Source organism: Athene noctua, chromosome 23 (genome assembly GCF_965140245.1).
Source record: "Athene noctua chromosome 23, bAthNoc1.hap1.1, whole genome shotgun sequence".
NCBI lineage: Eukaryota > Metazoa > Chordata > Aves > Strigiformes > Strigidae > Athene > Athene noctua.
In genome coordinates, this window is record NC_134059.1 from 8,731,560 (window position 1) to 8,759,484 (window position 27,925).

General features: G+C 49.1%; 2 protein-coding genes across 3 annotated transcripts; both read right to left on the minus strand.

Annotated features, from left to right (window-relative positions):
• Window positions 1–8,657, minus strand: PHTF1 (putative homeodomain transcription factor 1). 2 transcript variants are annotated; one of them, XM_074925294.1, is made up of 18 exons: window positions 8,530–8,657; window positions 8,409–8,465; window positions 8,250–8,319; window positions 7,627–7,785; window positions 7,227–7,386; window positions 6,351–6,473; window positions 5,375–5,534; window positions 4,332–4,502; window positions 4,174–4,251; window positions 3,309–3,518; window positions 2,920–3,048; window positions 2,258–2,530; window positions 1,885–2,016; window positions 1,653–1,739; window positions 1,281–1,436; window positions 885–980; window positions 379–504; window positions 1–142 (listed from the first exon to the last, which is right to left on the minus strand). In XM_074925294.1, the coding sequence occupies exons 1-18, from the start codon at window positions 8,572–8,574 to the stop codon at window positions 122–124; spliced, it is 2,253 nt and encodes a 750-aa protein (XP_074781395.1). In that variant the 5' UTR covers window positions 8,575–8,657; the 3' UTR covers window positions 1–121. The 2 variants fall into 2 exon arrangements, with proteins under 2 accessions (XP_074781395.1, XP_074781396.1); XM_074925295.1 differs by lacking the exon at window positions 6,351–6,473.
• A 174-nt stretch (window positions 8,658–8,831) lies between these two features.
• Window positions 8,832–27,690, minus strand: RSBN1 (round spermatid basic protein 1). Its single transcript, XM_074925473.1, has 7 exons — window positions 27,245–27,690; window positions 23,098–23,768; window positions 16,299–16,436; window positions 15,720–15,862; window positions 14,668–14,835; window positions 14,042–14,150; window positions 8,832–13,453 (listed from the first exon to the last, which is right to left on the minus strand). The coding sequence occupies exons 1-7, from the start codon at window positions 27,660–27,662 to the stop codon at window positions 12,992–12,994; spliced, it is 2,109 nt and encodes a 702-aa protein (XP_074781574.1). The 5' UTR covers window positions 27,663–27,690; the 3' UTR covers window positions 8,832–12,991.
• Window positions 27,691–27,925: the final 235 nt, after the last annotated feature.

A 27,925-nucleotide genomic window follows, 5' to 3' on the forward strand; every position in this document is an offset into this window, starting at 1 on the left:
ACCGAGCATCTGTTTAAAAAATCGTCATTCCAGATTTCCGTAGCTGGAGAGCGGCTCCGCGTTCTGCCCGGGCCAGCGGTGATCTCTGCCCTGGCGGGGAGGGCCGGGGCCGACGCTCAGTTCAGGGTTTGATTTTCCATAACTGAAAAGAGATCCCGGATCACCGCAGGCCTCAACGGGGCTGGAATTTAGGCCAGGCCTGTCCTTCCTCCCCGAGCCTGGCTCAGGGCGATGGGGATTCATCCTCCCAGTTACGGGGTCGGAGGAGCCCGGTTCAAACCCACGACCTTCCCACCCAGGGGAGGGAGCTGGTGCCGGGGCCGAAGTGCCCCTGAGGCGGCGGCTGCTGGCGGGTTGGGGGGGAGTTGTTGCACTTACTCGGATGTTGAATCCCAGGAGATCGCTTATAACGCCCGAGACGGCGGAGAGGATAACCACACGGGTTATGTTGTAGATCAGGGGGTTCATGGTCAGCCCGTAGAGCCGGAACGGGGTATCCAGTTCCTGCAGCCGGGGGAAGCCAAACCCGTCAGCGTTGGTCGCCCCGAGGCGTGGGCTGGCAGCCCCGGCTCTGCCCAGCCCAGGGACGTTCCCTGACCAACGGCTGAGCCCAGAGCAGCAGCTTCTGCCCAGAGCCGTCCCTGGAGCCGGGGACTCCGCTCCCTCTTGTCCCGGCAGCTGCCGGAGGAAACAGGACTTGAGCCGGGCTGGTGCTCAGCTCCCCTCGCTCTCATCTAAATCGCAGTGAGCTGCGGCTCAGCAAACGTTTGCGGCAGAAATTAATTAACCACACCACCCTGGTGGCGTTTGAGCTTAGGCCGTGGCTGCAGCAGCACAGAAAAAACCCCCATGGGGAGAACTGACCCTGCCCGGTCCCAGCTCACCTTCAGCAGCTTTGTGGAGAGTTTCAGAACGTTGTTCACTAGCGACAGCTGTTCCTTCTTGTTTGGCTTCTTCTCCATCTTTAGGTACAGGTTTATCTGTGACAGGGACGTTACAGACCAGGCGTTAATATTCCAGCACTGGGCCCTACACATTTCTGACTGACACGGCTAACGCGCGTTAGCCCAGACACACAGGATCTAGAGTTTTAGAGTCTGAATCTGTCCAGATGTTTAACAGCTTGTCCCTCACCAGTGTTTTACTGTTTCCCGTCCAGCACAAGGGTTGATTTCTAAATCTAAAAATTTGATTCAGGTATTTTTTAAGCTGGTTTGAAATGCAACAGTTACATCCAAACAAGCGCCAAAGCCAAGGGAGAAGGAGCGAAATGGCGGTACCTGCTCCGTAAGCAGGATTGAAATGTTACTGTATTTCTTGTTGGTTTCGGAGCCCAAAGATGCCAGACGTAGTAAGAAGAGCAGCAGGGCTGCCTCCCAGATCAGGAACTCCCAGTTGTAAGCTGCATTCAGAAATGTTTTGTGACCCTTAAGAACCTGCATGGGAAGCAGAAAAGCGGCAGCGTCGGTCACAAGCGAGGTGGGCGGGGGGGAGCGTCGCCCTCAGCCCCCCCGAGCAGCACAAAGCTCCTGAGAACTGCAAACGCCTCCCTGAGCCGCTGCAGCTCCAGCACTTTGTAGGTTGGCAAAAGAAAAGCCTTCAGTAGTTCAGGGCCCCCCCCTACTTTTTTAAAAAAACAAAGTGAGACTCACCTGGGCGCAGCATATAAAAGCAATTGAAAGAGCCAGTAAAAAGATGGACGATACGACAACGTCCACGGAGCGCTGGGGGCCTCGGCGCTGCAGAAACAAAGAGTCAGGTCTGAGGGCACGGGGGGGCTCCCCACGAAGGGGTGTAACCAGCCCACAGTGAGCAGGGCGGGGCAGTCACCCACAGGCACCGGTCACACCCGCTGCGGTCGTCACAGCCCCCGTGGGAGCTCACCTTCAGGTAGGAACGAAGGGACAACCAGATCTTGATGTTTTCAACCTTCTTGAGTCTAAAGTGAGGGATTTCGTATTTCCTGGCTTTCCGAGCAGATGTGATGTGGCTGAAAAGCTTGGCAAACAAAAACCTCTGCGCGATAAAAACCAAAACACACAAACATGGACTGGTCTAAAAGAGGCGAGAGCGCTTGGGCTGGATCAGTGGCGGCCCAGGGACGGTGCTTGGCCCAGAGGGGACAGCGGAGGTGGAACCGCGGCTGCAGCAGCACCCGAGGGTGTCGGGAGGTTGTGAGGGGTGCAGGGGAGCCCCGGCAGCACCCCCAGAGCACCCGGCCTGCTGCAGGGAAGGGCCACAGGACGCCCGAACCCACCTGTTTGTATGTTCTCTCTGCAACACACATCATGAAGAAAAACATCCAGGTGAGGCAAAGTCTTTCAAGGAAGTTGATCGTGGACAAAACCACGACGGGGGCACTCGCAGGTGCTCCACAAAAGATGTGCAAAAGCTCCATGAGGGAGAGGGAGCAGAGCTGCTCCAGGTGGTCTGTGCGGAAGAGCCTGTAGAGGAAGGGCAGGAACGCTAATCCAAGGGTGATGATGTTTCCCAGCATCTGATAGCCCGCTCCTTGCTGGTAGGCATTAACCTGGTGAGCGGGAACAAAACCAGGGTGATTACCTGGGTTTGGTAACAAGGAAAAGGCGAGCTGGCGTGGCAGGGTTAGCTCAGTCCAGCCCTCAGCTCCCCTTCCCTTCAGAGGACACAGCCTGAAACAATTCCACCCATTTCAGCCCAAAACCAACAACAGCCAGTCCATGAACAGTAAAACCACCACCTTCAGCACACTGCGGAGACACAGCCAGCAATAACCAGCAGCTGGTCTTCAGCAGGACCTCCTCAAGTCTGGTTTATGCAGTTTTTAAGGAAAAACATTTGGGACGACTGTCCTTGCAGTTCGTATTTGCATGTGTAACTACTCCCAGGTGTCTGGGGGCTGTTTCCCGAGCGAGGCTGCGGTGCCTCGAGCCCTCTTACCCTGCTCATGATGATCCCGCTGATCTCCAGCACAGACATGTCGACCTTCTTACAGTCGTTCCCTTCCCAGATCAGGGCACTCACTTTTGCAGATGCTGGACTTGTATTCTGCAGCCAAAACAAATGGTTCTGTAAAAGAGAAAAGAATGCAAAAGCTGTATAATCTATTTCTGTCCCGCTATTAAATGACCCTTTTCCCTAGAAAGTATTTAGATCAAGAGGGGGATTCCAAATTTGACTTTGGTTTGGATCAGCCGTGGCCCAGGCGATAGGGGCGGGGAGGAGGGAGCTGATGGGGGAAAGGAGACCCCCGACACGTGGAGAGAGGCCGGGGCGGGGGCCGGGGGGCTCTCACAGCGTTCTCAGCTGCCGGATACAAAGGAACCAACCTGCTGGAAAACGTCCTCCTTCAGGTCCCGCCGGCCGCCCCTCACGGCCGTGTCCTCGCTGTCGCTGGTGCAGGACGAGCGGCACTCGGGCCCGTGGAGCAGATCGTCCCAGAGCATGTCCTCGGTCTCCGAGTCGTGGCGGGTGCTCTCCGAGTCCCTCCGGGTGACGCTGCAGCTCCGGGACCCCACGCTCAGGCAGGACCTCGAGTCCTGGGAAGAGCAAAACTCCGCCAGCGCGGCCCCGCGCAGAGGCCCCTTCCCCCAGCGACGGGCACGGGGCAGCTCCCAGCCCCCCAACCCCCCGGCAGCGCTGCCTCGGGCACAGGAACCCACTCACAGCGCCGGGTCCCACCCCCAGTCCCAACTTGGCAAAATAAAAGTTGACTTATTCATTCTAATACAAAAGTTCTTTGGCTTCTGCATAATCTAAGATTTATATTTTGTACTCATTTTTAGATTTTTATAATCCGATACTCATAAATTTTATTTCTATTTTATTTTCAGATGGGGAGTGGCAGAGGGGAGGATAAAGTAATGAAGTGAATGAGTATATATCACAAAATAGGTTTATTTTTCATTTTAAGATCAAAATTCATTGGCGTAGAAGCTCAATACAGTGCTGCCTCCCAAACCACCAGAGCAACTGCAGCAATCCGAACGCGCAGTCAGAGGCAGCTTAGACCACCTACAGCGCCAGGAGAGCGACTCTGTGTTTGGTTTGGTTTTGCAAAACAAAGTAGGATTTGCACAGTTGTGAACAAAGGTTAGGAAGCTGCAGGGAGGGGGCCACACCTCACACCTGCCCTGCGGGGGGGGTGTCCCTGCCAGGCCCCCCAAGCTCCATCCCTGCCGCTCGTGACCGTACCTGACCGTACAACGTGGATTCCAGTTCAGATTCCACGACGCTGTCGGAGTCTCTGGCACCTTTCAGGACTTGCTTGACCTGCCGAAACCGAAGGAAAACCAGCTCAATGTCCGCAGCAAAAGCTGTGGTGGAAAGTGGCATAAACCGAGGGCGAGTACCTGCGAGACAGCCTGGTTCAGAGAAACAAGAGGCCTCTTCTTCTTCTCTTCGTAGCTGTTGTCACTGGAAGCCCCTTCCAGGCTCTGGCGTAACAAGACCCTCTGTGCCGTCGCTTCGGCCTCCTCCTCGCTCGACAGCTCCTCCGAGACGCCCCTGTGGGCGCCGTCGCCCTGCGGCAGCGGGAGGGTGAGACTCGTCCCGCGCCAGGTCTCCCACAAAATGCAGAAAGAGTCCAGCTTGGCTCCAAGGACATCGCCAACGTCACCTCGCCACCCCCCTGCCACAGACGCCACGGGAGGGAATGTTGGGTGGGGGGAGCCGGGGCTGGGGCGAGGGCGGGAGGAGGCGGCGGCAGCTCTCGGCTGGGTCCTACCAGAGACCTTAAACCCAGCCCAGCAGTTACCCACCAGCTGGTGGCGGGCAGGCAAGAACACAAAACGGTGAGGTGACCCCCTGCACCCCGCTCTGCCCCTCCCCAGACGCCTACAGAGGAGCTGGGGACTCCAGGGGAAGCTCTTCCTCTGGGAGTTAACACCTTCCCGGCCCAGGGGAGCCGCTAAAGTAACTGCACAAAGCTTCACGTTTGCCTTCAACGGAGGCCACGATGCTCCAGCTCCGTCCTTCCCTCTCCCCCGGGGATGTTTCAGTCTTCAGTTCCCCGCCTGCCGCGCGGGGATATTGCAGGGAGCTGTTTGCAAGGCAAATCGTTTTACAGAACTGCTGTTGAAAATCGCTAGATTATTTATTTTTAATCCTTATCAGCAGTCTTCCTTAACTGAACATCCTGTGACCTGAAGTCTCCACAAATGAAAAAGCACTTTGGTACGAGAGCTGCTCCCCGGGGCCAGCTGCGCCCGACGCCCCCGACCGCTCCGACGGCCCCGCAGCTCGGCCGAGGAGTGAAAAGGGTGGTTGGGTTTCCCACATGCAAGCAAGGGCCAGCAGGAGGGAGAATCTTCTATTAGATCAAACCAACAAACTCCTGGGCACATACAGAACACGCTGAAATTCGCAACTTCAGAGGGATCTTTCCTGCCAGTACCTGATGGCTCTTTTCCCCATCGGAAAGTTTGTTTTTCTCTTTGAAGTGCAACAGCCTGTGTTCGGATCTGCCGTGTCGGTGTCTCACGCCGTTATTCACGGCACTCACGCCATTTTCTGTCTCGGTCCCTTTCTCAGCTACCAACTTTACTCTTCTAATCCTGTAAGAGAAAATACAATTAAATGCTTTTCCGTCAGGGAAAAACTCTTTGAGGGGAACATCATGGTCTCTCTCACTTGCCACACAGGTACAACATTAAGCAATACCCCTGCGGGGACACACAGCTCTCTCTTGCTGACAGGCTCTTGGTGTCCTGCTTCTGCTGAAGGGCTCCACTCGCACTGGACGGCTCGTTTGTAACTCTAATAGTACCTTAAAACTTCTAGACCCAGAGGAAAATTTTTTCTCACTACTATTTTGAAAAACGTAAGTAAACAATTCAGAAGACAAAAAGCCCTCATGCCCAGAAAGGATCTGTCAGTTGAAAACTCATCAAGAAACTCACCTGAGGAAACAGAAGACAACAATGACACATTATCCCAAAATCTATCCTCCTTTTCCTCGAGTTACTTTTAGAAAAAAAAGTGGTAAAGTGGGATGACTATCCAAGCAACTTAAACTAGAAGGCACAACTGCTTCTGGGAATCAGGTGAAACAGTGACAGACCCTGAGTGTACACATTCCAGAGAGGTCACTCATCTGATCAATGAAAATGGGCTCCATCACGTTCCGCAACTCACCGAAGGCTCAGTTGCAGCCACAGTGAGAGCCAGAGCACGGCCTCCTCCTAAGGACACGCTGAACACTCGTGAGCAGTCAGCCTGCCACAGTGCCCACGGTGCTTTGAGTCCAATAGAAACTAAGGAGCAGACTCCGGGGACGCCAGCGACAGTTACACATTCTGTCTTCATCTTCCAGATATCAAATTGCTCACAGTGTCAGTACAAATGCAACAAACCCAGGGAAGATCACATACCTCCTTTGGAAAAGCATACTAAATAAATTGTTAAGAATGGATGCAGATTCAGACTGCTCTTCTTTACTGTTTTTGTCAGGAGACCAACTGTTCCCATCGACACCCACAGATTTGCGTAACTTCCTGATTTTTAAAAAAAGGAGAATTAAATTTGCTTAGCAAGCTACTATTAGGCTTTTCTTAAAAGATCTGAATCAGATTTGAACAGCTTTTTAGATGCAATTTTTCTTAAGTCATGCAGACAGAATGCTTATTTCCAAATTTTATTTGGATTAACAGAAACTGTGCATACACCCACAGGACATCAGTGTATCCCCAGTAAAGGATTCAAACAGACAAAATCTGGACCAAATCTCTGCTGTGGGAATCTGATGGAGGCGAACCTCTACCCACATCCACCATCCTGTGCTCAAGCCCATCCTATCACAGTGCTCCAACGGAGTTGGGCACCCAACAGTTAACACAGTGAAACGGGTGTAACGACGCACAAACCAACCCCCCCAGCCACCGTCTCCCCGACCCCAACACCCCCGCCACCCCTGCAGCAGGACACCAGCTGGGTCTGAAAAACCTTGGAGAAGCCTTTCTGTGCACAACTGTCCGTCCCTTCCCCGCCCCGCCACAAAAAGCGGCCGTGTCAAACCGGGAAGGGCCCAGCGGAGAGCTAAACCAGACCTATCTGACCAGACCCGGTAGATCTGCAGCATTGGTCTTGGTTATGAGAAGATTACAAGCAAGTCAGAAAACACTCATTTTCATCTTTAAGGTTAAATAACATATTTACATAAAAATAAAAGAGAAGGCATTTACCCGTTAACTTCTACCAGCAGGCACCACCGCGCTCTGAGGCCGAGCAGCGAACCCGCCCCCGCTCACCTCCTGCGCCGGCCGAGCCCGTTGCTCCCCGAGGGGCGGCTGACCTGGGTGGACACTATCTGACAGTGGACGGTTCCCATCAGCAGCATAAGGCACATCGGTCCCATGACTTCACTCGCGTTCACAACAGGCACCACAAAATACAACACAACTGCTATGACTGCAAAGGAGAAAGCGGAATCAAATGCAAAAGTTAACAGCAGCACGGCCCAGTTCTTCTGTCTGAACTATTTACTTTTACTGTGCTTTACAGCTCCTGCAAACGCTAGTGCCACACATCTCGAAACCCACATTAAGCGGGTTTCAGACGGGACCCTTAGGCTTTGGATCACGGGCTACAAAATGATGTCCCAGTCCTTGCAGAAAAAGGATTGTGCCACAGAGCGCTGCCACCTCTCACCTTGCATAACGTAGAGGACCAGGAGCCACATAAAAATACGCTGGGAAGTGACCTGTATCCACCACTGGCTGAATAATGGAAAAAACACAACTCTCACAATTCCTTTCCGAGTGAGCGATGTCCAGGGTATTTCGGGCTTGGCTTTGGCAAATGTAGAGCCTTAGAATTAAAGGAAAAACAAACGAGACATCAACTGTGAATTATGAGAATTCCCTTACTCACGGCCGAGGCCAAACCCTGCCGCGACGCCGCAGCTGCGGGGGGTGACAGGGCCCAGCTCCGGGCCCGTGTCCAACCCACAGCACTCTCACGGGCGCATCCAGCCGTCACCCCCCGGCTTATCTCGGCGCCGGCCCGGCCCGCCCAGCTCCGCGCTCCCCAGGCACTTGGCACCGCTCCCGCTGGGCCGGCCCCGACTCCTCCTGCCTCTGCGGGCAGGTTTCCAGCGCTGCCCTCGCACCGACGCCGCCGAGCGCGGGCACCCCCCGCCCCGCCCCGCCGGGCTCCGGGGCTCAGCGACGCTCCGCGGCTGCCGAAACCCGAGCGGCTGCGGCTCGTCGGGGAGCGGCTGCCCCCCCGTCCCCGCGCAGCGCGGCCCCAGCGCCTCCCTGCCGGCCCCTCACCTCTGATCAGATCCACGTCGATCAGGTCAGGCTGGATGTGCCCCTTCTTCTTCGCCTTGGTTTTGAAGCCCTACGAAGCCGAAAACAAAGGCCCGTCAGCGGCGAGGGGAGCCGAGCCCGGGCCGCGGGGGCGGCGGGAGCGGCGGCCGCCGCCGTTACCTTCATCTCGGTCTGCTCGATGGATTTCTCCCATATCTGCTGGTCGTAGGCCCCGATCTGGAAGGAGAGGAGGCTGAGGGCACGGCCGGGCCCGCGCCGGCCCGCGCCGCGCCCCACTCACCTTCTTCTGGTACCAGGAAATGGCATCCCTGTCGCGAGAGGCCATGGGGCGCGGCGGGGCGCGGGGAGCCGCGGGCGGCCCGGGCGAGCTGCGGGCGGCCCGGCCCGGCCCTGCCCCGCCACCGGCCCCGGCCCCGCCACCGGCCCGGGCCGCTGTTACCCTGGAGACCGCCGCGCGCCCGGCGCTCGACTGCCCGCGCCTGCGCGCGCCCGCCCCGCCCAGGCAGCACCAGCCGAGCGCCGAGCGCGGCCCCGCCCCGGCCGCGGCTCTAGAGCGGAAATAAGCAGCCAGGCAGGTAAAGGACAAAATCAGACTTTGTTTATTAAAAAAATACTTTACAGGAAAAAAATTCTATGCATTCCGCTGGACTATTTTACAAAGAAATAGCTTAACAGTTTGACACTCGTGTACAGTCAGCTACTGACAGAAATGCGTTAGAGTATTCACACAGAGGCGCCGCCGCCGCCGCACTACTCGTCGGAAAACCTCTTTGAAACACTTGCTAATGTCAATAAATATACTAAGGCCGCACAAAGCAAACAGTCTTCCAGGCAATTGTACATGTCCTCTGTAGGCAGAGACCTTAGATAAATTAAAACCACAGAAAAAAAAAATCGTAGCTGCCAATCAAAATCAAATTAAATCACAAAAAACAGCAATACAGAAGTCTCTTTACATGTTGTACAAAGAAATCGGAAGCGTATTTCTCTAAACACTCTGAGTGCCCCACAGACACCCCCTCGGGCCCCGCCTGGGCCGTCGCCCCGAGGCCGCCCGCGCTGGGCAGCGCCAGCAGGATGGGGGGCTGCGGGGGGAGAGGGGCCTCCCCCTCTTCTCGCACCCCTTAAGCGAGTACAGAGCTGCCAACCCTCGCGCTTCTCGGAAACTACAATTCCGGAGTTTATTACTCGGATGATGCCGACCTGGAAGCCGCAGGCCACGCCAGATTAAGGACTTGAGCTCACGCCTGTGGGAGAAGCTCCGACAACCAGCCTCGTGCAGGGGAACTAAAGCGTAACGCGCGGGAAAACAGAGAGAGCACAGCTGAGAGCCCTTCCCCTGTGTACCTGGGAGAAGCCTTGGTTATAAATCCCCTGAGAACACTTCGCTGAGTGTCCCTCCTGCCTGGAAGAGAACGTGTCAAGTACCTGCACAAAATGGCTCGCAGCGTGTCTAAAGGAGAGAGGAAGCTGGAGCTGATTTTACCTTTAAACTGCATTTTGCTCGCCCACTTCTAGCACAGCCGAGCTGCTCACCTTTATCCCAAGTGACATTTGTAGCCAACAGCACTTTTATTTAAAACAGAAGCCTGAGCCTGTATCTCGAAGCTGCTCGCTTTTACAGACGGAGCGCTCGGTCACCCGGCGCCTGTCTCCAGCGTAAAGCAGGAGGATTTTCTACTCAACTGACACGTGTCACAGGGCAGAGCCCCACAGATGGAGAGCTGAGGATCTGCGGTAACCGACCGGCACAGGAACCGTTCGGGATCTACCTGGGTACACTGGGAACTACTAGAACAACCCATGACATTTGCCACCGTTTGATTATCTCATCATGTAGGCTGTTTTACGAAATCTCAAGAGAAATTCAAACAGCCAGCTATCTAACATGAGAGATATCCAGGAGTATTTACCTGGACCTACCCAGAGATTTGTTCTGCCCAGCAAATACTAAGAGGCTTGAACTTGTTACTTCATTTCTGATCAGGTACAGCTTATAGTCAGTGTTCTACATGTCTGGTTCTGGAAAACATTTGCATCTCTGACATCGAGGCATTGTCCTAATTCTGCTCTGTTCTCTTCAGTGCAATTGAAGCGATCTCGAAACAACAGCTAGACAGGACAGCCATCAGATTCACCAGCAACAATCCCTCTCGTGCTTCACCTCCCGAGCCGAGGTGGAGTTTGAAAGCAGCATGCCATTCGGGTTAAAGCGCATCAAAGCTGACATCTAGGCAATCGATTTTTATGAAGTTTGCTCCTCTCTCCCTCAATCTTCCAAGCACGCTCGAGCAGCACACCAGCAACATTCAAGTCATTTGAAGATACGTTTCTGTATTTAAATCTGACATTAGATATTTAGTAACTGAATGGAACATAAAGAGAACATGATACTAACGGTCATGTCCCTCCACCCAAAGAGATAAGTCAGAGCATTTTCCGGGTATTTCAGGCTGTAGTCATGGATTTCACTACAGCTACAGTTTTGAAAGCAACACGAGCCACTCCGGCCTTCTTCCTCTACCCACCCGAACACACGCTATTAGAATTTACAGAGGACTTCCAAACAGATTCCCTCCTCGCTCCATTCCAACTTCCACTCCAGAACAGACACACTGGTGTAGGGGGGCTCTCGATCTGTTCTGCCTTTGCAGTTGTGTTTGCAGACTCCCTGTAGCATCTGCAGAGGTGTCAATTCCCGAGTGACTGCACGCGGTGCCGGCTGTCACAGAACGGCACCTCACTGATGTACCTCTACTGACACGACCAAAGAATAGCACATGTGAGAAGTGAAATGGGCACTTGGAAGACTAGCAGACTTCGTAAAAAGGAAAGAACACCCTCGGGTAATACGATCTTTGAATGTGAAGGATGAACTGAAACCGCTATTGCCTGTGAGGAATTTTACTTTGCACAACCCTTAAAGCTATGAAATTCCTCTCAACATAAGAAGTGGAAAAAACCCACCAGAGAACAGACGGCTCATTTCTGAACCAGTCTGGGTCATCTAGAATTTCTGCTAAGATTAAATTACACCCCTGCATGAATCACATTACTTTTCATCATAAAAGCTTTCCATTCTAACACCTTATTTACACAGATTACTAAACAAGTCACTACCACTTCAATCTGTAAATTAGTTTTAAATTGAAATATTTCCTAGTCCTCATTTTTGTACCGAAGACAATACATACATACACATAAGGAGTAATACAGGTTCTAACTAATCACTGCAGTATCTTCTGAGGATTATTTTTCTATCAGTTTAAAATAGTGACCTCTACACTGAGGTGCTAATATGTATATAAAAGCCTACACAAACAATATTGCACAAAGTAAGATTTATAATAGAGTAACATATTTTAGAGACCCTTATAAAGAGAAGAGTAATAATTGATATTAAAAAGATGCATCCAGAACTAACACAGCATCTTTGCTTTTGTCTAGTCTAACATAGTGTTTCAAATCTTTCCTACCCCAGTGAGGATTAGAACAAATAAAGTTATCTGGAGACAGCTTAAGTTGCACCAAAACCCAACTTGTACTCTAAATGTGGGGAGGGGGAAGGGAGAGGGAGAAGGGGACAGGACTTTTCCTTTTGATGACTGGAAAGGGCAGTAATAAGTGGGGTGAGTGAAAGTCGAATACAGATTACACGTTAACATCCAGAAATACTGAAATTATTCTTTAAAAACTGTTGATAGCCGACACTCCACACGTGTAGCACGTGCCACTGATTTTTCCACAGTACCTGGGCACCCAGAAGCTACACGTGGAAAAAGCAGTCCAATGCCGTAACACTTTTTCTTGTGAAACAGAACACAGAACTCCCCAGGGCGGGGACGGCCTCGCTGTGGGCGCCAGTTGCCAAGCCCGTGCTGCCCTACCAAGTGCATCAGTACAAGGGGAAGTGTGGCTCCGTCGGGCACCTTACGACCTGATCAAAACAAGCTGCCAAGTTGGTTAGTATTTTAAAGCCTTAAAGTGCTCAAAGGTAGCAGTTTCCTCCACAAGACTACCAATAGGTTCTCTAATTTTGACACTAGTACTTATCATGTTCAGGGAAAACATATTTTGGAAGCAAAACCCTCACACCAAACAACATAAGCAGTGCTATGAAAGTGTTAGGTCAGTAAGTCATTGCATTTCAACAGGATCAGACACTTCAGTTAATTTTACAGATCACCTTTGTAGGAACTGTAAGAAATAGAGATCAGTTTCTGTAACTTGTATATAAACCCAACTTGTATATAAACCAACGTGTCAAGAACAGACATACCAAAAATTTCACAAATCATCAAAAGTGCTGTGCTTTTTTTTTTTTTTTTTAAGCAAATAAAATGCGATGGGAAAGTCACTTTGCAAGTCTTCTACAAAAGCATCGCTTTCTGGTGAAGATTAGAGATAAAGCAAAAAGTAGGGAAATAACACTGACTGATGTAGTTCAATCATTTTATGCTCCTGGAGGAATTTCATTCTGACTTTGAGGAGATACTCAATATCTCTTTACTTAAACAGAAAGAAGTGGTAGACCACTGTTACAGGTTGTACTAAGGGGTTAAAATACAACTTGAATTTTGCATAATCTGTGTAAAAAAGATATGCTTGACATTTTGGAATGTCACCTTTCTTTATAGAATTATAGGCAAGATTTCTCCAATAAAACATAAGCCAGTTATAAAACTATAACTTCACATCAAAATTTTAAAAAGTTGTTAAAAAAATGTTTGATTATATACATATCACACAGAAGAGCCTGCATGATCCTGCGGATTGTGTTGCTGATCAGACTCTGTTTTAAAACCTGGAAGGGGCTGGGCCACCTGATCTGGTTGCACAAGTCCTGATATTGAAGAAACAGAGGAGGGGAGCACCCCTGTCGTAAGCTGCATTTCTATACCTGGTTCTTCAGGCTCTATTTTTACACTCACACACGGGGGTTCGCCTTCTGACTCTGTCTTTCCAGGAACACTACTGTTCAAGCTTGAATTGCTTTCTGCATTTGGAGAAGTCTCCCCCACAGGGTGATACTGTTTAAGTCTTATGTGCCAGGCTAAGCTGCAGACTGCTGACACTGTTTTGAACTGATGAATGACATTTCTAGGGATGAAGTAGATGTCATTGTCACACAACTGAATTCTAGCATAGCGAATGCCTTCCCGTCTCATTTGGTTTAGTTTGGCTTCATCCACCCATTGAACACACTGAGAGAAGGAAAGATGGGAGAGTTAGTGGTGTACTCTGTTTAAACATTTCAGTATCCATCTATTTTCAACGTACTTCATGTCTAAATGAGAATGTTTCTGTTTAACGGGTAAAAATTCAAATTTAAAAAAGAGAATTGGACTACTTAAATTAACTTCTCTAATGCACACATCTTAGGAGAGGACAATGAACAGCTGAGAGCACTCTGCAGTTATCACTGAAAACAGCAGGGTCCACACGAGGCTGCACTGTTTTGGCTGACGGGGCTGAGTTTAGAAGCCTCCACATCCTAAGACAGTGTCAGTGTATTAGAAAAAGCACAAACGGGCACATACGACTTCTTAATCCACTTCTGATTGTCCCTATAGCACAGGTCATGACTGAGAGCACAAACCCCAGTCTGGTGGGAAGGACAAGATGATGGGCATCGGTCCCTCCCAACTCAACTGCTCTATTCTGAACTCTGAGCAGGGAAATCGCCCAAGAGCTGTGACCTGGGGAGCACCGAGGATGCACAGGGGCGGGGAAGCTCTCGGAGCTGCCCCCACAACGCTAAGAACGAGCCGTCCCTCGGGAGGGGCCGATACCTGTGACACTGGAGGTTCATGCAGGTCCAGCTGGAGTCTCTGCACAACATCAGTGAAATCTTCAGCATGAAAACAAACCACATCTTTGGTTATACGAGGCTGGTCACTCCTAGAAAAAGATGAGAATTTCAGGAATTGTTAAAGAACTTCAGTTACAGAGAACGACAGCTCTCTCTAGCAGAAAGTGCGATTGAACCAACGACCCACTTCAACCTTACCCTGCACAAAGCCTCTTGCTTCTCAGTACACATCTGTCTTTGAAAAGGGGGATAATTCACAGATTTTACAGGGGTCGGGGCTGGGCTGGCGCTGTTTAACATCGCTGTTGGGGACATCGAGGCCCCCTCAGCACGGTCCCCCCGACGCCGAGCTGTGTGCGCGGGGACACGCTGAGGGAAGGATCCAGCCAAAGGGACCCGGGCAGGCTCGAGCCCCCTTGGACGGGGCTTTGGGCAACCTGGGCTGGTGGAAGGTGGCCCTGCCCAGAGCAGGGGGGCAGCACTGGATGGGCTTTAAGGTCCCTCCCAACCCAAACCACTCTGAACCTATGAATTTTCTTTTTTGAAGAGAAAACATTCAGAATTACGCCCCCCCTCCCAGCACAGTGGCATTTCTGCGGCACTCACCACTCCCCAAACTGCACAGCCTTCAGGACACCTACAGCAGCCGTACTCTGCCAGTCAAACCCCTGGCCCACGTGGTCAGCGTGAGCTCTTGTTCTGTCTTCAAACAGAACCTCGCGGGGCTCGCTGGTTCGAGGTAGGTACTGGAGATTCTTTATTTCGTTCATTGACCTACAACACGATAAAAAGATGTACTAAAAAAGTGTTTCAGACCACTAAAAAATAAATACTTGTATTCAAATAACCTTAAAACGTTGTGTGCTACAGGCTTCGAATCAAAGACCAAAGCACTTCCCTCTGATTTTTTTTCCTAGGTATTTATTCAACAAAAGATTGAAACAAATACAGCAAAGTACAATCCAGGTCAGAGATCAACCTTTATAAAACAAATCCAATCACCAAAAAAAATTTTTTGTTCACTTGTGCTGAAAGAATTCTTCCAGGAATTTAATGTTATATAAAAGACAGCTATTTTAGTAGATGCTGAAGTTTAGTTATTTGGTAGTATATCCAAAAAATCTGCTTGAAATTACAATTAAAAGGTGATTCCAATTCTTTATCTCCTAAAATTGGTTCTACAACACACTTTTTCTGAGAAAGACAGCAAGTGCCTATGTATACCACAGTATTTCCTGAGAAAGCAGAAAGTATTAGAAGTGTTTTAGCGCTAACACTAGAATGTGACATGAACAGTGTGAGGATCTCTGCTGGTTTAGAGCATTTCACCTGCCCCCACCACCAACCGCGTTCTTTCCACAGAAATCAGATTAATAAAACAAGTCTCCTGAAGGACAGTGGAAGAGGTTTCAATCTTAAGAAAGCACTGACCTAGGACATACTCCTGTAAACATGGTGAAATAAAATAACCATCATAAATTAAGTATTTTCTTGTCCACCAAGCCAGTTTGAAACAGAAGTGAAAGTGAAACTTAAATCTGTGAGTCAGCCTTCTGAAGGACTAGTTACACATAACGTGCTTCAGCTTTGCTCCCAAATCCAACACGGGCACGACTGCCGCGTTTACCTCTAACGCAGAAAGGAAAAGGAAACGTTACCGGCGCCGTTTGAATGGCGATTTTGGCATATCAGCTGTCGGGATCATCTGCTCTCCTGGTCTCACCCACATTATGGGACCATCGTCACTTTGTGACCTGCACTGAAGTCTGAGACTAGAAAGAGTACCCCAGGGCAAAGTCATCTAAAAGAAAGCAAAAACAAAACAACCCACAAAACACACATAACACAAAACACTGGGTGAGATAGAAAAATTAAGTGATGCCTTTGGTAAAACTGGTTCAAATTTGCTGCCAAAAGAATTGCACAGTAACTAAAGTCTGAGAGATAAAATACATTCCAAGCCAACTATCAAACTCGGCTCTTACGGAAATAGATTATATGTAGTGCACATATATGATAAACTGTTCTTAACTTCTTAATTATTCACACAACTGTAGCTACCTGATTCGCTACCTTTCACTTGGACACAGTGAAGAATGTACCTCAGCAGCCCAAAAGGTCAGCACAGCAATAGAGAAAAGACTTTATGGTTGATAATTAGTTGGAAACACATAAAACTTTGGAACTGTTTAAATATCTATAGTTCTCTAAGCGAAACATCACAAGTTACTGCTTACTCTGAGAAACGGAGATTCTTCTAGCATATCTAGAAATTCTGGGAAGTAGTCCCCAACTTCTTCATCCACTGCTCCAACAAGACTGATCTGCCGCATGGGTCCTGCTCTGTAGGTTCCACAGCAGTACGTTCGATTGACCTGGGTGGCCAGAAAGGGAGAGACAGTACCACCACAGCTTTAGTTCTGGCACAAGAGATTAAAATTGATTAATGTAATGCGCTAGAGCACAGCTGAGATGAATCTTGGGCTCATCTCCAGCCATTTCATTAGCAATGCCTTTGGAAATAAGCACAGATGCCACAGGGCATCCCGAAAGAAAAGAACTCCCCTCTGTATTACTGGCAGGAAATACTTCTGGAGTCTGAATAACAGCAAGTTAGTATTTGACTCATTCAGGAACAATTCAACACTTCCAGGCTGACTTGAAAATTCCATCACACAAAGTTTTACTGTGACTCAGTCCTTCACCAGCAAACTTAAACCCTACTGATCTGTGCAGCCGACGGTTGCTTCCACATCTCAAAGTGCAGGCTACAGGGATACAGGCGCTCCTCAGTTCAGTCACGTCCTGCAGGACCCTACGACCGTGGGGAAAGCCTGGGGTGGTTCTGATAATATTGCTATATGGACAAAACTCGAGGAAATGAGAGGTCTAGCTAGAACTCCAGTGCTCATGTACAACCATTTTAGGATTACCATTTGCAATATAACCTGCTGTCACGGCTGTGGCCTGAAACACTTTAATCTCACTTACAGCTTTTTGCTGTAGCACAGTCTGTCCCACTTTCCCAGGTCATCTGGAAACTTTTCCTGCCAATTTCCCGTTCCTGGAGGAGAACCACTGGCAAGACTCCAGCCTCGCCCTATGGACTGCAGCTATAACGTGCCATATGGCCACAGAGTAGGTTGGACGTAGGTGCAGCAGCATTTCAGTCTCAGCAGATCAGACATTCTGCCATCATTCGTCTGGTTTGTACACCCCGCTGTGCCCGAGCCCCAGCCTTCCCTCACTCCTCAGCAGCCCTCCACATTCCTCAAGTGGTTCCAGTGGTGAAAAACGCCAGCCAGCCTCCACGGCTCAGTGGGACAGGTACAAAGGGCAGAGGCTCACGGGTAAATCTGCACTTTTATAGTCATGTTCAGAAAGTGTGATACCTTCTATAGCTCCATTTATAGATACACCTATGAAGCAGCTTAGTTTTATGTTTTCTAGTTTTAAGTTTTGCAGTTTAGCCAACAAACCAGACGTAGTTTTTTAACTGCTCCATGAAGTTGTTAGAGGTGTATTAGGAGAGGCTAATAAAGCAGGAGTTACAGTTACTGCTGCAATTTTATCCTCTAGCAGCAACCCTAGATATTTAGCTCCTTAATTTAGGAGTTTAGCTCACTCCTATTTCCAGAGTCCTCCTTTTTTTATCTTTGTATATATGCAGTTGGCAGTGCTGCAGTGATTGCACACACTTACATGTTCGTCAGCTAAGCAGGAGCTGAAGAGGACTTCACATACAGCTTTATTCCTCAGCGCTAAGCCAAGTACTGCACCGCACGGCCTCCACCTGCACAGGCAGAGGTTCACCCCCAAGCCCCCCCAGACCCTCGCAGCGCCGCTCAAGCACGCTGCCTCCACGTCCATGGAGACCAGCAGCAGCCCAGCAAGCACAGAGCACCTTCCTGGCTTTGACCACACGGGTTTTGTGAGCCAGGCACTAGTCTCGGGGGCTGTTAATTCTCTCTGGCTGTTGCCCTAAGAGAAAGTCTCCAAATCCTATTAGAACATGACTGGTAAAAGTTCACATCTAACCCCAGTGAAGTGCTACGGTGTCACCAGCAAGCTGGGAAGCAATGGAGAGCAGTAGTACTGGGAACCTGTGGCACCAGCCTCGCTGTGTGCACCCGTGGGAGAACTGAGGACTGAAGGGCTCCGGTCCTTAAGCCAGTTCAGTTGCCTGGTACCATTAACGTAAGCACAGACAGACTAATTCCAGACAAGATTTGTTCTACTGAAACCGCCTGGGGAGAGTCACCAGTACTTCACAGGTGTTTGTCACAAGTTAAAATGAATTATAATACCATACGCAGTTCTTCCTTGTAATGTTTTCAAAGGGAATGAAAAACTAGAAGCTATAATATTATTTTAACACACTGGAATGAAATGAAAAAATAGAAAAGAATTCAAGAGCTATAAAGCAGACACTAGAAATACTTTCAGGAAATTCTGGATATCAGTGTTTTGCTAGTTTTTAATAGAACTTAAATATATACACTTGAGAATCAAAACCAGAACATGTTCACACTGAAAATCTGTACCAGCTCATGGCAGTCCCCAGCAGGTTGCAGTACACATCAAGCACCTCAATCACAAGGGGAAGCAGTCTACTAGTTTAATATGATGCAAAAAATCCCCTCACATATAGTTTCTGTCTCATCCTTAATTCCTGCAGAGCAGCACAGATACCAATACCACTGGTTAGGTTAGTGGCCTCAAGAACATGGAGCATGCCAAGACCTTGGGTCTAATAACAAGCACGTTCATGACCACCTAAAGAGCAGGGATCTTACTCACGGGACAGACACGAAACCACCCAGCTGTAAAGGAAGGCCAGGTAACCTGCTTGCTGCACCTTCTTGCAAACGCCTTGGCCCTTTCACGTGCCGAGTGCTCCAGATGCACTCTTAACAGTGATATTAGTTTCACAGCCATCTTCACGAACCCTTCTTTTCAGGGAAGAGAGATGAGACTAGGAAACACTTGAAGTCACTTTGCTGCATCCACTAGGACCTTTCTCAAAGTTTCTTATTTTTGTTAAAAGTTCAATTCTTGTTTAGAAACTTAACCCGAGTCGTTCCGGTTTACGTGGCTGTCAAGTTAATAACTTGTTACCACAGCACCTTCGTTGCTGTAATTTGCTCACGACGCTGCTTTAAAAACATCAGCAGGGCATGGGCATGCTACCTGCCCCTGCCCACGGGTCGGATCACACGCCACCTTCCCTGCTGGAAAGGGACACTCGGAGCCCTGTGCCCTTTCAAAAGGCCAGACAGCTACTGCTGCCCTACACCTCCCCACTCCAGACAGCATCACGCTAACAGGGAAGTTACAGGCATCTTTAAAATTAGCTCTTGGTGTTCAGAGACACGAATGAAGTGTCGATCAGTGTCTCACACACTTGAGTGAGAACAGAAGCAGAGAGCATCAGTGTTTCCCTAGAAGTTACAGACCTGGTATCTGTGTGTTACTGAGGTCGGTGAGGCCCCGGCTCACAAAGGGTTAAACAAGCAGTGTAAGAGCAGGGCTGACGGATGAGGCACAAGCTTGAGACAAATGAGGTTAAGTTTCAGAAGTTTCTCTCTAGCTTCAAGAAAAGCATGAAGAATCAGTCAGTAGTGTCGGTTTTTAGTACGTCAGGTCAGCTATAAAACCAACCATGCAAACGCTCTGCTACAAGGAAGGAAGCAAGAACACAGGAAGGTTTACTGCTTACACCAGGAGGAGGGAGGGAGGGCAGCGTGACCTGCCCCCACAGCAAGGGTCTTGTGTTTGACTAAAACCTTTCAGCAAGACCATCAGCCATTATTTATATGGCTTAAGTGATAAACCAAATAAAGTCTGCAGTACAGATGCACAATTTCTCCATTTCATACTTTGATAGTTTCTGCTAAAAAAACCCAAAACCAAAAAAACAAACTTGCCCTTCCAGAATAAGAGACTTTTCTAGGAGTAAGAAAACTTAAGATGGGGCAGAAAACGAAACTGTGACATGGTTCATTAACCAAAGCTGTCAGGAATAGAGTAACATTTTCTGACAGTGTGTCACGGGATTAGAAAAACCATCATCACCTGTTGGCTGCTTCTCCCACCCCCTGCCCAGAAGCAACAGCGGTTTAGGAAAACCTGCTTCCCCCAAGTCCTCCCCGGCCTGTTCCCAGACCCCCAGTGACACTCACTGCTCCTCGGACCACACAGAACAGAGCAGGCGGTTGATAGTTGCTTCTTGGAAAGAAAGCAGAAGTGGCTTTTCAAATCTAGCTATATTCCAACTCACTGAGTAGACCGAGAAGCAGTTGTACTGAAACAACTGGTAGGGGAAGTAAGAGTTCATGCCGGCTGCACTGCTGACAACTTTCAAACCGAGGTACAGCCTTACGTGAATAAATTACTGCTCAGTGATTTGCATCTTGAAAGCTCTTAGTCCAAGTGAATAGCTCCAAACTAAAGCTTGGCTTTAGCACTACACCATTACAAAATGACCCAGAGCCAATGCAAGCAAAAGAAAAATCATCCAGAGAACACTGAAACTCAATTATTTTAATAAACAGAGACCAGACAGTTATACTACAAACACACACGGGAGTGTTTTGTTATAAACGTTGTTTACATTGTCCTCACTGCCCTCAGAAAGGAATTCACTTCGCAAGAGAGTTACTTATCACTAGATTTTTATGAACTCTTGCAGATTAAAGTCCTTATTTTGAAATGGAAACACTTCCTACTAAAATTCAGTTTGTCTGAAGAGGTGCACAAACCAGCTGAACATTGTACAAGCCAAAGGTCGCAGTAACCTTCCGTTAACTTGCAGTTTAGAGATCAAATTTTGGTTTCTTGACACCAAGTCTCCAGGACTCGAGAGTAGCTAACGCTGACATCCCCCTGCCACAGTCTGGTCCAGTACAGCAAACATTTGTGCCTACAGAGGTGACTTAATATCAGCATTACACACAACAATACTGTAACTTGCTCAATCTGCAAAGGCTGAACTATAAAGTGCTTTTGTATTGCTCAGTTTATCACACAGGAAGGTCCAAAAGTAAGGCTTAGCCAACCTGTTTGCTCCCCAGAAGCGCTGCCAGGGAACAGCAGTGAACAAGCCAGGCTCACCTCCCCGTGCTCCCTTAAGCCAGGCATTTCACCCTTCTCTACTTAAAGATAACCCAGCTTGCAAAACTCGAGGTTTAGCAGCATGCAGCTACCATAGCTGAATCCACCATTGATTTAAATGCATCCTTAAACTAGACGCCTTACCACCATCTACATTCTCTGACGAGTCCCACGTTAGCTGTTTTAAGAGTCGTGACAACTGCACTTCACCTTTGCTCAGCGTGTGAACTGCACCAACATCCTCCAGCTAGAGAGGATTAACCAGGTCATGCTGAAGCTGGGTTTAGAGGTGTTTCAGACCAACTGAACCTTATGTCATGACTCCATCTTAATCAAGTTCAGACAGTACTTAAAATAGAATTAATCAGAATACCAGCAGGGACTATAACCCAGCGAAGCCTCTTCTTTATTGCCATACATTCCTCACGTGTATTTATAGTAGAAGCTATTCCTGCTCACAAGGCCAAGACATTCACCAAGAAAAAGTGTCATTGTGAAATACCCCGTTGGCACTGTTTAGCCATTTTAGGGGGCCACCACACGTACTCCAAGTTAGTTAGGATGTAACCGTGATGCCAGAGAACAAGCTAAGTCACCAACAGAGAGGTCCCAGCCCAGCCTGTGGCAGTTTCCCACCCGCGAAGCGCAGGCGTGCGCCGCGCAGACACGTTCTCCATGCTCAGACTGTGCACCCCGGTGCAGCTCTGTCAGCACAAAGAATTACTTAAACCAAGAAATAGAAGCTGGTTTAAAGTAAGTGCTGCAGCAGCTATTCATTGTTAAACAAACTCATAAGCTAAGTGTCAGAATTACTCATTTAATGGTGTCTACAGTAAATGCTGGAAAGCATTAACAGGCTCCACAAGTGACCACGCAGCAGCTTCCTGTAGAGCAGTAACTGCTTTTCCAACGCAAATCTTGCTCAGAAGCATCTGGCAAACTCTGAAGAACCAGACAGCCCCTGCACAAACATCCCCATTTCAAAACCTGTTGTTAAAGGAGGTCTGTCTCAACAGTACTGAAGGGCACTCCACTATCGAGTTTCAGGTTTTTCCTTCCAACAGGTGAAGCAGTAAAAGTCATTAAGGTCTTGAATAAAAATTTTGAAAATAATCGGCAGCTTGAATCTGTTCTCAGACTAGACTAAGCAGGAAGAGTTTTTATTCCATCAAAACAAACTGAACTGTCACGTCGCTGTATGTTCACAGATACTGCTAAGCTTGATCACAAGAGCCAAACGCAAGGGGTTGTCATATGGGAATTGTGAAATTAGCTTAATTACTGCTGCATCCATTTAAGTTACATGGAAATACATTTTGTGAATCTAAGATAGTTTAAGCCTACTGTGAAATCAAGGTAACGTATTAAATGAAAGGCTTTTTCAAAGGCAATCAAAAAGATATTCTAACCAATCTTCTAATGCTGGAAAGTTTTAACACCCAGCATCAGCTACTGATAGAATTAAGATGTTAAAAAAGCTGATTTGTTGTGAATGACATACTTGAAACCTGGAAAGTAGTGTCATTGCAAAAAACCCAAAACAGAGGTACTGAATGGAAGCAGCAGTGTTAGCATCCGCTGTCTATACAACTCCTAATACAGACCAGTCTGTTGTTTTGAGCAATGTCAGTGTTCTCCCAAGTTTAGAAGATCAGCTGAAAGTCTGCACGAAGGCCAGTGCAGATCTCCCTGCAGGTCACAGCAGCGTCCGAAACGTGACCCACCAACTACCAGCAGGCACGAGAAGCTTTAAGCAGAGTCAGGAATGACCAGCCCGGCAGCAGCAGTCCCAACATCACCCTCCTTCATCTGCCTAGGAAATCACACTGAGCCTCACCTGCTTTAGGCCACCCCTGCTCTGGATTAACGAGATTAATCAAACCGAGGTGTTGTGCAACTTTTATGCCTTTAAACAGTTCTTACCTGAGAGTGAAAGTTTGAAATCGTTGTTGTTTCAATGTCCTTCTTGCCCAAAATTTCCATTTTCACTGGAGTGTTAGGAAAGTTAAAAGCAAAGTAATCCAGGAAGTCTGGTAAGTAAGCAGCTGCTCCGTGGACTATGGCTAAAGCATAGTAAGCTGCATTTTTATCATTTTCACTGAATGACAACGCAAGAAACTCTTCTGCAAATCTCTCCATCTCCACTGGAGACAAAAATGAGAGTTCGTCCATGTAAGCGTGAAGGACCAGAGCACCGCCATTGGACTGATGTTCTTCATGAATGAAGTTACTAAATTTAGTGCCAGTTTTCAAGAAGTTGCTGCGAACAGAGTGCTCCTGGTGCGTCACAAACGGTGTTTGTACTCCCTGGGGTATTCGATACTCCTGCATGCCCAAATTCAGTCTGCAGAGCTGCTCATCCTTTAGATACCTGAAGGATTCCTTGTTCATCTCCAAGTTATCGCACTGTCCTTGAGACAGAGTCTCTTTGTCAATGCGAGTGAGCCCAGCACACACCGTCTGCACTTCTTTGTTGTACATCTTCAGGCGTTTTCCCCTCACATCTTCCCGGTGTTTCTTTTTCTTTTTTTTCTTTATCTTCTTCATAATAAGACTGTCAGCTCGCTGGGTTTTGCCATTTTCATCTGGAGTTTCTGCAGCAACAATAAAGAGGAGATCAGAGTTCTACAGTTGCAGCATATTCACCCGAGAAGAATCAAGGCCTCTCATGTGCTAAAGCTATCTGTTCCCAGAAGACTGACCTATAGTAACACCTTGACCTTTGACTCCCGTGACTTATACAACAAAAAATGCAGCACATCCAGTTGTTATGCAAAGAAATCCTTGAATTAAAGAAATTTTCCAAAACTCAAGCTTAACATTTCAGAAGCATTTCAATTTTTAATATTTATTACAATATCTTTAAAAGGAGTCCACATTTCAGGACATTTATAATTAAGTACATTAATAACTTCTGACATTTAAGGCAGAGCCATGCAGGGGAAGAGGATAAACAAGTCTGTGTAAGATTTAAACATTAAGACTTTGATTACAGAACACTTCCCTGATTTTGGATACACAATGCAGGAGCAAAACAGAGTGCAGCTGAATAGGTACAAGCATTAGTGACATTTAAAGGTAAAAATACTCAGAGTAGTTTGGTTTCCAGCCAAAAAACTGCTTATCTTTCGTAATAAACATCTGAATCACCACATCCACATCTTCAACTATATTTTGCTAGTCTTAACTTCATGAATTCTGAGCTAGAAATTAAAAGGAGGCTGTTTGGTTGTTTTATTTTTTTTTAAAGGTCAATCAACCCATAAAAGGCTAAAGGCTAAGAGAGAAAATGTAAAGAAGTAGTTCTGTTAGGCAAAATGTAAGAGTTTAATTGCTCATCTTTTAAGAATAAAATCTAATTCAAATAATATTTAGCAAGTGACAATGGTAACCCGAAATCTTGATGGTCCAGCTGTTAAAAAAATCCAATTGCCAAGATTTTAATCTGCCTGAATCAAAGAACTATTTCATGCCAACAACGCACAGACCCCTCTGAGAGCCGTATTCCCAGGGTAGCTGCGGGGATCAGCAAAATCTGCTGCTGAAGGCAACACCTGACTGGAAGATGCAACAGCTAGTTTTTCAGTTTCCCACAGCACAGGGAACTTTCTTCCTTTTTTTATCTGCAAAGTTACCAAATTTGTATTCGCTCTTCATTCTCTCGCAGTACTTGAAGTTAAAAACACGTTACACTGATTTACTGGAAAAGGCGTAATGATAAATACATGCAGCTTCAAGTTACCTGGTCTACCCACAGCATTTAACTGTGTCGTCGTTACTAGTTTGGTGTTGGAGCTCTTTACTAAAGATGGCTGACCTTCATAACAGCCCGGTGTAACGAACAGAATTACTCACGAAGCAAAGAAAGAGTCGATTGCTTAATAGTAACTTCATACCATTGTCTTAGGACCTGAAATACGAGTTTTCACAGGACTGCTGTTCGCCTTTACAAACAGCAAATGCCCTTATTTTTGTATTACAGCTAGGGAAACCAGGAAAAGAAAGGTGGTATCGCTTGTTTTGGTAAGCCAACTGAAGCAGTTCTTTGAATAAGCTTTTCTGGAAGTCTCGGAAGTTACTCGTGCATAAGCTGACTCAATCACTAGGCTCTCAAGTGCAGATACTGCTTTACTAACTGAAGTGAACACACTAATCAGACAGAAGATCTTTGTTCTGGGGGGACCAGAGATTCCAAGCTGAAACGAAACAAGAATTCCAGACCGCTGCCGAGCTGTTGGGAATACTTTCCCGTAGATCTTTCCAAGTTAATTTTTGATGGTTAGAGGTATCTTGTTGTAAGCATTTCTAATTTTAGATATAGTCTTAAAACCTCAGATACGCACTAGTTTTAATTCAGAGTCTCTTCCTGTTTGAAGACATTCCCCAACAGCAGACATCCACCCAACACCCTTTATGTTTTGGAACTTCCAGTGAACACTGGTCTATGTTTGGGATAAAAGCTATCCTGGCCACGTCTGCACCCTCTGAACACAGCAGAGTCCCTCTACACAGTGAGAGCAACCTCTGTATTAAGTGAGGCTCGACAGTGACGTTACAGTAATGCCTGACAATCTTGAAGGAAATAACAGTTTTAATTATTCCTTTAAATAAATGGAAAGCCTCCAGTACCTCAAACACAGAGAAAGCTATAGCCAGGTCATGGAACCATGGGCTCCCACTGAGGGGCAGAGTAAGAACAGTGCCAATCACTCTGTGAGTCTGAAACTATCAGACATCACATAACTGAACACCCCCATGCCACTACTAAACAGCAAAATGACTGGAGATGTTCACTGTCACCTGTGGCCAAAGACAGGAATAATACAGTCAAAGAAATAGGCAGTTTAATTATAGAATTAAAAACTGATAGTGAAAGACAGGAAAAGAAACACAGCCCCATCCAAAACCCACTACATGTGCAGTCTGGGACAAGTTCTGAGGAGCTTCAGACCTCCGGGTAGCAAACAGCTTTCCTCTGAAAATCTGGGATTCAGATGGTGAGTTTAAGCGTTTCGGCTTTCATTAAAAGGCCTCACATTCGATTACTGGGTTAGAACTGACACACAGTGATGCTCCCAGTCTACACAGATCTACTACTTCTGTAGTTTTATCAACATTTATCAAGCTAAACTTTGACATGTACAATCCAGTAGCTTTTACAGTCACTACTCAAACACAGTGGTTTAGAAGCATTAAGCACTAGTGGAAAGTCTCTCCCCGTGAGAGTTTTCCCCATTCTTAGAACAGTACTACCCAGAGTCTACACTCTATACCTAACTTCTCTAAGTACGTGCATCTGTAGTTTCTTTGGCACAACACCTTCACATACGCTTCTGAAGCATCATTCACAACACAGTATCTTTATTACAGCAGCTTCTGTAATTGCTTTTTATCTACGTTGCGCTCACCAAGAGGCTTTTTACTATCACAGATTCGAGTGCAGAACCAAACTGTCATTCTGTACTGTTAAAAAAAGTAAAAGACACCCTCACGCACCCCCAAAACCCAGAGGCGTTTTGGTCTTCCTATCAGAGAAAACCCGGGGCACTTATTAAAAAAACGACAACAAAAAGCCCCAAAGAAAACAGCAGCTTCTCAGCTGAGCACGTATTAACGCAAGCACAGTAGGAAGAAGCTTTACTACCAAAGCACTCGCGTGTGGAACCTGCCAGGAGAGCGAGTCTGAAGAGCAGCCCCGGAGTACGGGCAGCAGCCCCGGAGCCCCCGCTGCTCGCCGGGGGGCTGCGGCTCGGCGCCCCCCGCCGCAGCCCCGGGCTCCGCGCTCAGCCCCAGCGCGGGAGCAGCGTCGCGCCCCGCACGGCAGGGAACGGCGGCCGGGGCCGGCTCACGCTGCCCCGCGCACCCCCGCGGGCACAGCCCGGGGGCTCCGAGCGTTTCCCTCGGCTCCCGCCTTCGACCGGGAGAGGCCGAGCCCGAGCCCGGCCGAGGCGGGCGGCGAGCGAGGCCGCCGCCGCGGGACGTGGCGGGCGGGCTCCGGGGCGATCGGCACCGGCCCGGCTGCGCGGGCGGCGGCCGCTCGGCCCCGCCACCCTCCCGCCCCGCTCCTCACCTCGCTTGCTGGGCCGCCCGGCCGCCCCGTCCGCGGGGCTGCCCCGCCTCGCCTTCTGCGGCTGCCCGGCGGCCGGGCGGCCGGGCTCGGGGCCGGCGGCGGGGCGGTGCCGGTGGTGGTGGTGGCGGCGCTCCTCGAGCGCGGCGGGCGGCGGCAGGCTCAGCGGCGAGAAGGTGAAGAGCCCGGCGGCGGGCAGGCCGGGCAGGGCGGCCGGGGGCAGCGGCTCCGCCGGGCCGGGCCCCGCCAGCAGCTGCTGGCTCAGCCGGGCCCGCTTGCCGCCGCCCGCCGCCTCGCCGGGAGGGCCCCGCCGCCGCCGCCCGCCGCCGCGAGGCCGGCCGGGCCGGTCCGCCGAGGGGAGCGGGGGCGGCTCCTCCGGGCCCCGGGACACGGCGCGCACCGCAGCGACCTGCGCAGCCATTTCGCCGTCTCCCTCACACACATTTAAATGGCCCGAGCGCCCGGCGGCCTCTGCGCAGGCGCCGCGCGGCGCCCGCTGGGAGCGGTAGTTCGCGGCCGGGGGCGGGGCCCGCCCGAGCGCGCCTGCGCGGGGCGGGCGCCGGTCACGTGGGCGGGCGGCGGCGCGCGCCGAGCCCCGCGCGGCCGCAAAGGGGCGGAGTCGGCACGGCGCTGCGCGGGAAACGCCCCCCCGGTATCCCGGTGTCACCCCCGGTGTCACCCCCC

Coding starts and splice junctions, on each gene's coding strand:
- PHTF1 (XM_074925294.1), bottom strand. CDS start 8,574: ATGGCCTCTCGCGACAGGGATGCCATTTCCTGGTACCAGAAGAAG. Junction 1,740..1,884: donor CCCTTCGTTCCTACCTGAAG/GTGAGCTCCCAC, acceptor TTGTTTCTGCAG/CGCCGAGGCCCCCAGCGCTC. Junction 505..884: donor TCTCCACAAAGCTGCTGAAG/GTGAGCTGGGAC, acceptor CCCCGGCTGCAG/GAACTGGATACCCCGTTCCG.
- RSBN1 (XM_074925473.1), bottom strand. CDS start 27,662: ATGGCTGCGCAGGTCGCTGCGGTGCGCGCCGTGTCCCGGGGCCCGGAG. Junction 16,437..23,097: donor TTTCAAACTTTCACTCTCAG/GTAAGAACTGTT, acceptor CTGGCCACCCAG/GTCAATCGAACGTACTGCTG. Junction 14,836..15,719: donor TCGCCATTCAAACGGCGCCG/GTAACGTTTCCT, acceptor ATCGTGTTGTAG/GTCAATGAACGAAATAAAGA.